This window comes from Oreochromis niloticus, linkage group LG7 (genome assembly GCF_001858045.2).
Source record: "Oreochromis niloticus isolate F11D_XX linkage group LG7, O_niloticus_UMD_NMBU, whole genome shotgun sequence".
Taxonomy (NCBI): Eukaryota; Metazoa; Chordata; class Actinopteri; order Cichliformes; family Cichlidae; genus Oreochromis; species Oreochromis niloticus.
Window position 1 is genome coordinate 12259855 of NC_031972.2, and position 12106 is coordinate 12271960.

The window sequence follows — 12106 nt, forward strand, 5'->3', positions numbered from 1 at the left end:
GGTGAAAACCCTTCTAACCGTAAAATTTGTAATAATGTATTGGTGAAATGTCCATTCCATAATCTTTTGCAGAGTTCATCATAGTACTTGAAAAAGTAATATTTTTCCAGCGGGAAAAGACAAGAATGGCGTCTCTGTGAGGGGTGGGAGACTGCGCATCCTTGACACACGTCTTGTCGGTGTTTCTGGAGTAGCGACATGACAAGGTACTTGAGAGTTAATTTTATAAGTTCAAAAACAGCGGTGGGGAGTAGAGTCGCGGCCTCATCGTTGTGCACGGGCGAAAGCTGTCCAAGGCTCTCCCCGGGGTGGGGATCATTGTCTTCATGCTCTCGAAAAAGAACCCGGCACACAGGGTCGCCCCACGCCCACAGCGAGGCACCGGAGACTGAGGTGCTTGGCGGGGTCTGCTCCGGTGATTGCCAGCCGAGAGCAGGGTGGCTGGGAGAGTTCCAACCTTGAGGTGATGGAGGCAGAAGCGGCGAATCTGCAAGCATAGCAGCCGGAGATGATGACCCCCGGTGGGGACTCGGTGGTGGAGTAGCAAGATCCATGAGGGGGTTCCTGGCTGGAGTAGAAGCAGCTGTTGGCCGAAAGGATGCTGGAGATAGAGCAGAGGGAGTTCCAAAGCTGTGGTGAGTCATGGTTGTTTTTAGACGATGTGGAGGAGACAGCCGTTGTGGTTTTTAAAAGGACCGGGGAGGAGGAGGCGGGGTAAGGGGGACCGGATGAGGGGCGGGGTTATGTAGAAGGCTGCGGGTTATTTCCAACCAGGACCAACTCAATTGTGCTTTTACTTAGCTTAAAAAGCTCTAATATTCTGCCGTTCTTTTCACCCACCATCTTCAACCAGTCCTGAGTGGGAATCCGAAGCAATGTGTTGAAAACACCGGAGTGGGTGTTTATAAGGTCCAAGCACAATCATCCTTGCCAGCATCATCTGATGTCTGACGACTTGCCTTGCAGACCCACCTGCAAAACGGCGTGCTCTTAGTCTCCCACTGCGCATATGTCACGGTTTTTCTCACCGCGTTTAAAGGCCGGTGTTGTTGGGTGAATGGTGGAAACGCGTGGGCCTCTTTGAAAACACGAGGCGTCTGCGTTTCCTGGTCCCTTGTTCGCGGTTGCTGCGAGCTCGTTTCCCGCAGGCTCTTCTGGATTTCAGGGGTCGCGATGAGGGTCAAAACAGCCCAGTCAGAGGAACTAAAAGCGATCCGCGGTGTCAGCGGGCCAAAACTTTCACCTGCTTTTAGCTGGTAGAAATAGATTTGGCTCTCCCGGAGGCTGAAAGCATAGCCTCAAAACCCACCGGTGTTGAGCCTGAATCTCTCCTCCAACGGGGTAGCAGATGCAGGTTGGACCCTGCAAAGATGCATTCGTCTGAGTTCTGCCGGAGCAGCGTAGGCTCTGTAGCTAGTTACTGGGATCTGAGAGAGCATGGTGAGGTTGGTAGGTCTGGCGGACATGTTGTTTGTGAAAAAAAGAGAAAAGTTGCTTGTTTTTTTCTCAGAGAAAAAACAGTTAAATTTAAGCGGAAATTTTAGATTATTTATCCTGAATGCGAGCGAGAGAATAAACCTATGGCTGAGAAGGTAAATCCAAGCTGAGCGCGATTGGCTAGCCGGGGTGCGAGTCAAGCCGACCCTTTGTTAAGTGATTGGCAGCGGGGCGAAGTTAGGCGGAGTTGGTCTCGGGCGCAAAATTTCGAAGGAGGTAAGCAGCCTTTGGGGATGAGGCGGGGAGCAAACAAGAAGGAAAAATTGTGCGCTGGTTGCGGTTGCAGGCCGGTGCAGCTCGGAGCGAAGGGAGAACTTAGAGTTTGCGCTGAATTTGAGAGGGAGCTAGTAAGGGGGATCGTTTGAAGAAAAAAAGACTAAGGGTTTTTTCAGGGTTTGCCCTGTTATCGAACATAAGGTTTTGGGTATACGGGGGGTTCCCTACAAGTTATTCTAGGGGTTTTGGAGAAAAACGCGGAGGGGTTTTTGAGGAGTTTGTCCCTGCTTATGTGACTAAGGATCGGGGTGGGAGCCGCGGGGCGCTGAATTTGAGAAAAAAGACTAAGGATTTGGTTTCAGGTGTTTTTGGGAAAAGAGGGGTTATTCTAGGGTTTTGGAGAAAAGAGTTTTTTCAGTCATTTTTTTTTGCTGGGAACCGCGGTGCGTTTATGTTCGGGGGGATCACACGAGTTTTTTGTGACTCTGAGTTTGATGTTAAATTTCTTTGTTCGGATTAAACAAATGCATATAAATTGAAATAAAGTTTTCCCCCAAGGCATGTACTGCCATACTGAACGTTACAAAAGCACAACTAAGCACTTATACTATGATTTAACACATTTTAATACATAAACACGGTCCCCCGAGACACAGGCCCTGTCCCAAGTCAGGCACGCGCACGGGCGCGCCTAGACACACAGGCGCAGGGGGCGCGCACACGGCGTGCGCTCACGCGCTGACCCACCACCAGATGGCGTTTTTTAAGCATAAAAAAGTAAAAAGTTTTTTAATAGCTTAAAAATAAAAGAATGCTATTTGATATATAAACGTTCTAAATGATCTAATAATTTATTATTTGGGGGGGAAAAGCAATGACCTATGAACTAGCATATTTTTTGCATGAATATAATTTTATGAAAATCATATTTTTTATGAATATCATATTTTTATGAATATCATATTTTTATTACTTCCTTTATTACTTTATTACTTCCTGAGCTCATGAATATTTTATTGGGGGCCATAAATCACTCAGTTTGACATAACGGGTATAATATCTCTCTCTAATGTGCATTCATTATATACAGCATGATGACTGAAAACAGCATGTTCAATACATGTAACTTGAGTTTTTCTTGTCTCATGATTTGTCTTACTGTTCTAAAAAAAGTTTCAGACATTTGTACAATTCACAATGACAAATGAAGAAATGTTTTCTGTAACAATAAATCAGTTTCATATTGTGATAAATGTTCATTGTTGCAAGCGCTGATGAGGCAAATGAGGATTGCCTTTTTGAGCATGCATAGCTAATTACAGCAAGCTGTATTTACAGGATCGGTGGAGCAGTACCGATAGTATTCTCATACTTTGCGGAGGTATTGGCTCGCGAGAAGAGAGGAGAGCATCTGAGCTGGCTGTGCATGTTCTGGATGATTGGAGGAATTTATGCCTCAGCCATGGCCTGGGCCATCATCCCACACTATGGTGAGTGACATGATGTACCACTTCTAAAAAAGGTTACATTAACATGACAGCAAAGCAGCACTAAAGGGAAATCATTAAAATAATAGAAAAAAATTGTCATAAAAATGTTAAAGTGTGTTATTGCATTTTCCCACTTCATAATAGTCTGTGGATATTGCTCCTTTATTTTATATTTTTGTTTTTTTGAATATTATCAAATTAGTAGAGTTTGCAATGAACACATAACCCAACCAGATTTAGGAAGTCATTCCAATTCAATGCAATTCAATTCAGTTATCTCAAGGTCTTTTATATTTTAAGGTAGGGACTGTGTCAATAGTACAGAGAAAATCCCAACAATCAGACGACCCTCTGACCACTTGACGAAGGTGGGAAGGAAAAACTCCCTTTTAACAGGAGGCAGTCATCGTGTGACTGGTTCTGGGAAGAGGGAAGGAGACAGGAGAGAAGTTAGGTAAGATGATCGCAGTGAAGAAAGGCCAGACGTTTTAACATAGAGTCCAATGTGGAAATACCCTGAACTGGGATTCGTTTCAATGGCCAGCAGAGGGCGAATGCTCTGGTTGCCAAAATGAAATAATTGTACAGACGTAGAAAGAAAACAGCCCTTGTCTCCCTTAATCTACCTTAAATGAACACTTTCATAATGAGTTTATGGTCTCAATTGCTAGATTACACTGTTACTGAATACAACATGACGTTATTACCTATTACCTACTCTGTGAATGAGAAGCCACTAATGTATGATCACGCAGTGCTTTATGATTCACTGTTCTCTTATCACATCTATTTTTAAAACACCAATAAGGTGTTCAAGGCCTCAGCATGAGACTTCAAAAACCAGGGGATGATGTAAAAGTGCTTCTATTTATCATCTATCTTTCACATTTAATGAATCAGTCTAATTCATCAGAACTATTATTCTGAACTCTCTTCCACAGTTTCTCTTTAGCTCTGTCTCCTTCCCCTCACTCCTGGCTGATTGTGGCTGCTGTTTCCTGGGCCTGGTTCTGCAGGAGGTTTTTTCCTGTTAAAAGGGATGTTTTCCTTATCACTGTCGCCAAGTGCTTGGTTATTTGTTGGGGTTTTCTTTTTATTATTGTTGGTTCTTTAGCTTACAACATAAAGTAACTTGACGTAACTGTTTTTGTGATTTGGCACAATATAAACAAAATTGTATTAAATTGAATTGAATTGCATTGTCCTACCCAGTCTATAAAAACTGATATATGAAATCTTCTTTGGATCATGAGGACTTGTGAAAAATAATCCTGATGGTAGAAAATGGACCAATAATGTTAAAAGTACTATATCACCACATTTATAATAAAATGGTATTAAAAATCAGGGACAAGTGGTATAACCTATGTGGGTGTTCATCATGGACAGAATATATAATGAAATAATGCTGCCAAGGTGTGTTATGAGGAATACTCAATGAACTAAGCACTGAAGTTTAATGGAGACCCATACTAGGGACGAAACTACTCTGCTACCCTGTAACACAAGCATGTAATGCTAAATCACTGGAGTACATCAGTAAAAGCCTGGCAGTAATGTTTTCTATGGAAGCTATAGTCTATGGATGTTTTGTTCCACTGCAAAGAAGAGAATAAAGTGTCTAATGCTCATCATATGAGGAGGAGATAAAGATATCGATGATTTTGGATTGAGAACACAAATTGATTGTGCCTCTGTTGAATGAAACAAGGCTGCACTGGAACTGGAACAGACAAGTGAGGTAATAATAGATATTTGCATCCTGACATGCCAGAATTCTTGGTATATAGGACATCCTTTGAAGTCATACTTGTAGCCCACTATGGGCTAACTTTAGCCAATCAGATGTAGAGATTACAGAAAACAAAAGATAAGCTACCTTCTAACGGCCTTGAGACTGGAAAATAGCCAGTATGGTTAACTATGTAGATGCTTTGTAATATTTTGCATAATATTTCATATTTTTCACCAGCAGGCAATTACTTAAAACACATATTTTGCAGGTGGTTAGATGAAACCATCTGTTAACATACCTAAAACCTGCCAGTAACTACAATGTTATTGTCCAGGTATTCGTCATCAACTTCATTTCTGTTCAGTTCTGTTTTAACAATTCAGTTCAATTCAATTTTATTTATACAATGGCAAATCACAACAACAGTCGCCTCAAAGTGTTTTATATTGCAAACAATAATAACTTAAAGAAAAAACTGGAAGCTGGTTCCATAGAAGAGGGGCCTAAAAACTGAAGACTCTACCTTCTATTCTACTGTTAAATACTCTATGAACAACAAGTAAGCCCAGTGCGAGAGCAAAGTGCTCTAATGGGGTGATATAGTACTATAAGGTCATTAAGATAAGATGGGGACTGATTATTCAGGGAAGCATGTATAATGTAAACAGAACTGGTCCTAGCATTGAACCTTGTGGAACTCCATAATTAACCTTAGTGTGTGACGAGGACTCTCCATTTACATGAACAAAATGGAGTCTACTAGATAGATATGATTCAAACCACTGCAGCACAGTACCTGTAATACCTACAGCATGTTCTAATCGCTCTAATAGGATATTATGGCCAACAGTATCGAACGCTGTACTGAATTCTAGCAGGATAAACACAGAGATGAGTCCACTGTGAGAGGCAATAAGAAGGTCATTTGTAACCTTCACTAAAGCTGTTTCTGTGCTGTGATGAGTCAGATGAGTCTGAAATCTGACTGAAACTCTTCAAATAACCCATTCTTCTGCAGATGATCTGTTAGTTGTTTGGCAACTACTCTTTCAACTGAAAGAGTAGTTGTTGATGTGGATAACACATTTTACGTGCGAGAATGTCACGTGCTGGCATCACATTTATTTCAGTATATCCCACTACCACTTCCTCTGCCTACCCTCCTTTTTAGTGGTGGGCAGCACGGTGGCAGGGCAGCACGGTGGCACGGTGGTTAGCACTGTTGCCGCACAGCAAGAGGGTCCTGAGTTCAATTCCACCATCAGGCCGGGGTCTTTCTGTGTGGAGTTTGCATGTTCTCCCCGTGTTTGCGTGGGTTCCCTCCGGGTACTCCGGCTTCCCTCTGGATGGATGGATGGTCTGATTGCTAATTTTTTTTTTTTTAAATCGCAGGTTGTATACAAGTTTATGTGTTCAATTGCTAAATTAAATTAATATTGAATACATTCTTTTAGAAATTATTCTAAGTATGATTTATTAGAGTCAGAAAGCAAGATAAAATAAGGATACACTGCTTCCTCAAAATTTGTCAGTTTCAAGTTTCTAACCAATGACTATGCAGTATTCCTCAATTTAACAGTGAGTGTCATTCCTTGCTTATCACAAAATGGTGATGACTAAATACCTAGTTCAAGGTTTTCACTAACCAGCGTGAGACGTTATAGTATATCCACCTTTTATATTCCACCTTGTGTAACGAGGCGACTGTGGCTCGAGAGGTAGGGCGAATCACCTATGAATCAGAAGGTTGATCAGAATCAGAATCAGAAGGTTACACAAGCATGTCGAAGTATGCTAGATCAACTCCAAGTTCCCCCTGATGCATCCACTGGAGTGTGAGTATGTGTGTGAGTTGTACGTATGGTATGAATGTGTGTGTGTGATTGGGAAAATGAGACTTTAAGTATTCAGAGTATAAAAGTGCTACATACCTAAAAAACAATCTATATATTAAAACCTGTGTGATTTTGCAAATCTCTCAAGAATTTGGCTGCATCCAAGTTAAGGCAATTTACGGCATTTCAGCAGATAATGAGCAGCCTGTTTCAAAACAAACAATAAGAATGATATATATATATATATATATATACATACATATGTTCTTTTTTGTTTTTTCCAGAGGAACACGCACACACACACACACACACACACACACACACACACACACACACACACACACAGATAAACACAAAGTATAAGCAAAAGCTGACATTGTTTTATTTAAAGTAATGGCAAAGTGATGCAATGTGCTCACAACTTTACTGGCCCAGGTTCCAAAGTGGAGAGGTTTCCCACTGTTAGGAGAGACTCACATCACCAGTTTGAACATTACCGCAAAGAGAAAAGGCATTAAAGTTGGACTTGGCGGTACTGTTCCACTCTTGATGATACCCCCTGCCGTAGTAAGGCATGTACATCACAACATGATACATAACATCCAGTGAGCCTCGCAAATAATTCCCCCATCGTGGGGCTTAATTTAGAAATCAAGACCCATCAGGGGGGCACACAAACACATAGCAGGTGGCGATGTAGGTGGAAACCACAGCAATAACAGCAGAACAAAAAAGCAACAAAGTGTCTGTCAGTCTGCACAATGAATATATGCATGAAGGGCACTAAAATGTACAGAGTTGTGTTAGGAAAGCAAGGTTCATCTGGACATACAGCACTTTTATTTTAAAAGAGCATTCTTTTTAATCAAATCCTTTTTGGAGCAGTATACTATAATGGAAAATCAATGGCTTTGCTCGTTTATTGGAATTTTATGACAAACTGTTTGAGGTTGTGAAAATTTTTTTAAAAAGATGACTCATATAGTTAATCTCATATAGTGAAAGAGAGGAGGAGGTGTGTCAGAGCATATGAACAAAAAATGAGCTAACTGAAATCAATCAGGAATGGGGGGCTGCAGATAAAGAAAGAGGAGCAGAGAAATAGATTAGGAAGACATGGCGAAGGAGAAGCGAAGAGGGCACTTGATTTATGAGGCCTGTGTCGGGCATAATCAAAAGGTGAAGGGATACAGGAGAGGGCTAAAGGGAGGCAAAACAAAGACAGAGTGAGAGAGTGAGACTGTTACACAACAGAGGAGCAGAGAAGGAGAGGAGGAGGGGGAGGAGGAGGAAAGCTTCTTGTTTTCCATGGTCCTGGTGATCAGATATAATGAAGTTTGCTCTTGGACACTGGCCATCAGGATGTTGTCTCTGCTGGAGACTATTCTGTGAGTGTGTGACACTATAGTGTGTGGGCACAGGGTTGATTAAGTACTTACACCAAGTGGTGTTCTTATTTAGAATGAAGCGACAACACTGACTTTTTTAAGCAGGTAAAGAAAACATGTTGAGGAAGTGCAAACTTCTTCAATCTGTGCAACTTCACATTTCACAAACACTACCTCTGATTTCATTTCACACTAAATGAACTTGGAGGAATTTTGAATTTTGGGCTCGCACTTTTGAAAATAGTTCACATTGAGGTTTTTTTTCCCTTCCTCGCACCCATGCAGTAAAGTAACAGTATCTACCTTTAGGAACTACTACCGTGAAACTACATAAAAGGCACCTAAACAACAGGAAATGGCAATAAGGAGGAAAGAAGTGGTAACAAAAATACAGAAAAGACAGAGGGAAGTAACTATAAAGAAACACTAGACAACACAATATCAAAACAGGGACCAGGACTCAGCAAATACAAATACAAAATTAAAGACCATGACAGTACTGACTACACATGGCAAGTAAGTATCTTAGCTTTCCTATTAAAGTCTTAGTGATATCAAAATATCAGTAGGATGTGAAAAATAATCTGCAAATAAATTCATTACATAAATGTTTTTTCTTTAATGTATGTATTCATTTATTTACTTTGTCCACAACTACTTTAACTTAAAGTAGTTTTAGACACGCAGGCCCTATACTATCCAGCAGGGGGTGCTGCAGAACCCTCTGCGACACATTTTTAAAGCAATACAGTAATAAAGGGAAATCTCCGTGACAAATACATGGGATTTCTCATAAATGCTTTACCATGATTTTGTCAGTAGAATACTGTTATTGTAAAACAGAGCACAAACTCAGTATGTCTCTGAGTCAGTGGGTAAAAATAGTTGCATTGTGTTTTGTCCCTGCAAGTACTACTACTAATGTATAAGCACCAAAAATTAGAAGTAACCGTTTAATGAGAAAAAAAGAAGAAAAATTAGTGTGCGGTGAAGCTCACAAGCATTCACAGAAAGGTATTTCTGTTTTATAGGTCATAAATGACTCTTAAAAATCTAAAGATAGAAGCTTACATCCTAAAGCTCTCCAGTGGCTGTCAGAGTGCAGGAGCGGCTGAGTGTGAGAGGGCTGGCAGAGCCTTATAATTGAGGTCAATTGATTAGACGCCAGTGTTGTAACACATTTTTTCTACAAGATGCAGCAGTGTGTGGGTAATAAGTTCTGCCGCAGTGCTCTTTCCATTGACTTGTAGATAACTGTGTGTGTGTGTGTGTGTGTGTGTGTGTGTGTGTGTGTGTGTGTGTGTGTGTGAGATTTTAGCTTTTTAAGGTGCTAAAACTGTGTTAAAATAAAGAAGCACCTAAATTTCAATAAAAAAATGGCCAGTTCAAATGTGATGTGCAACATGTATGGTAGGTCTCTTTAGGACTTTTCTGTCTGTGAGTCTTTGTGCATGCTTGTGTGTGTGCAAGTGTGTCATGCTTTAAAATTTGTGTGATACCACTAAGCAATGGCCAAGGACAGTGTGTGTGCGTGTGTGTGTGTACTGTATGTGTATTTTAGCAGTGTTCACTTACTGTAGAGGAGGGACATAAATCTTGCTGAGTATCTGAATCAGTCAGCCATCTCCTCCAGTCCATTATAGCCATAATCCCCCTAATGAGGTTTGTACTGGTACAGGCTAGAGCAGTGCCACAGGCGCCACACACACACACACACACACACACACACACACACACACACACACGTGTATGTTCATCCTAATACACTTTTCTATTGTTAATTTTTGCATACAGACTTTGCTGTTTGAGTAGACAGGATGGCTTCCAAACATATATCCACTCCATCATATATTGCTACAACTTGTTGATGGTCATTGTAGAATGTCTTTTGGAGCTTTTGAAACTTTTAGAGAATTCACAGAGTACTTTTGGATTTCATGTTTTTCAGATTTTACTATTGGAATGGAGCCAGTGTCAAAAGATCTCTGTTCTTTTTCAGCACACATAGTGACCCACATATTGTTAGAAAGTGATAATTAAAGTATTTTTGTTTTTTAATTAGATCATTTTAAAGACATCATTTCTTGTCTCTTTTGTTTTTTCTATGATGGGACCAAATCCTAAGGGGACTCGTTGAAGCTCTACTAGAATGCTATTATAACATTTTGTAGAGGATTAAATCTTTCTAACAACCCATTGTGAATACAGTGCATTAGACACCACAAACTGTTGTTTTCAGGCACAGTTTTGTAAAAGCAGCTAAAGCAGTTTAAATAACCACACCTAAGTGATTTTCCAGTTGGATGTCGAAAATTGCTGAGTCATGTGGTCTGGCAGTTCAGATCAGCTGATCTGACGGGAATGCTGCAGCTTGACTTTATGGCCTACCTGAACTAATGCAATGGTCAGTTTTGGAGCCTATCACAGCAACAACAGGGTGGGAGCCAGGGTACACCTTGGACAGGTTGCCAAGCTGATGCAGGGCTAACACAGAGAGACACACAACCATTCACGCTCACATTCACACCTATGGGGAATTTAGCAGTTAACATAATCCCACTAACTGCATTTCTGTCCAACCTTGAGGGACAGAAAAAAGAAACTACAGCAAGTATACATGTGTGCTTGAATTTAAGTTTTATGTCTTCTCGTGCAACGAGGCTATGCCACATTATTTCTAATTGTCCTTGTGTGTGCATGGTTTTCTGTGCAGGCTGGAGTTTCAGCATGGGATCAGCCTACCAGTTCCACAGCTGGCGAGTGTTTGTGGTGGTGTGTGCGCTGCCCTGTGTCTCTGCAGTGGTAGCTCTCACTTTTATGCCTGAAAGCCCCCGCTTCTACCTGGAGGTAAAGGAGATGTTTAGTATATGAACTGCTCCTGCTTGCTTGCAACTTGTTCATTCTTTTTTGCCATGAAGCTCAATTAAAATCACATTAGTGAGACATACTGATGGACTGGGTAACATGCCTTCTTCATTATAAAGAAAACACACTCTTACAGAGAACCATTAGCCTTATTATTTAAAGAAAAGAATAATTATGATTCTTGTTGTTCTCATACAAAGTCACACCGTAGTGAAAAACAGTCTTGATGCCATTTTTTAAGCCAACTTTTTTCTGATTGGCTGCCCACTAAGATACATATTAAACTACAGGTAGGTGAGCTTTAGCGCCCCATTAGGCAAGAGATGAAAAAAGTTAAAACCCAAAATTACAGTAATTACTTACGTATGCTGACCTCATTATTTGAAACTTAAACGCTCACTACTGTAGTAGTGTATATAAAGAACATGAAAATGGAAAGTAAAACTCAGGTAAATTTGAAACTTTATGAATTTTTATTTATTCTCTATTATTTCTGATCATTATTTATTATTACAAATAAAATGTTCATAGAGGGAGATGCAAAGTGTACTACTAAGACTTCCACTGGGGTGTAATAAACAAAAAGAATTAGAATTTTAAAGTTAAAAGCAGATGTTACAAAGAGTCTGCAGTTTTAAATGTGCAATATGTGTTACCATTCAATGGAGAAGTCTCCTCTCCCTACACACAGTGGAATCCTAAACTCCAGATGGCTATTGTAGTGAGCATTAAATGCTTCCCATTTTAAGACTTTTATACCACCTTGGAGGAATAGAAGTCTAAAGGAGTCTCTGACAGAGCCTGTTGTCCAACTAGTATGTTGTGTAGCAAGAGTGTGTAGTGTTGTTCATTGCATTGACCACTTTGTGTCGCTTCCCTCTCTACACAACACATGTAGGGACCTCAGAGTATTCCCCATGGAGCCTTTATCAGTTTGTTCAGTTTCTTAGAGTCACTCTCTCTGATGCTGCCTCCCTAACACATGGCTGCAAAGAAAAAATAAATCACTGGCACACAATGAAGCTTTTTTTTTCACAAAGTGGATACCATCTGTTAGATGCCCTTGCATGAAACTGAAGT

The 12106-nt window shown here is 40.6% G+C and overlaps 1 protein-coding gene across 2 annotated transcripts in view; it reads left to right on the plus strand.

Annotated features, from left to right (window-relative positions):
* The window catches only part of LOC100694717 (synaptic vesicle glycoprotein 2C), a 62827-nt gene that overhangs the window by 37631 nt on the left and 13090 nt on the right, over window positions 1-12106 (plus strand). For both annotated transcript variants that reach the window (XM_019360680.2, XM_025908998.1), the window contains 2 exons: window positions 3052-3203; window positions 10875-11008. In XM_019360680.2, the coding sequence (XP_019216225.1) occupies window positions 3052-3203; window positions 10875-11008 (286 nt within the window). The remainder of the gene's footprint in view (window positions 1-3051; window positions 3204-10874; window positions 11009-12106) is intronic.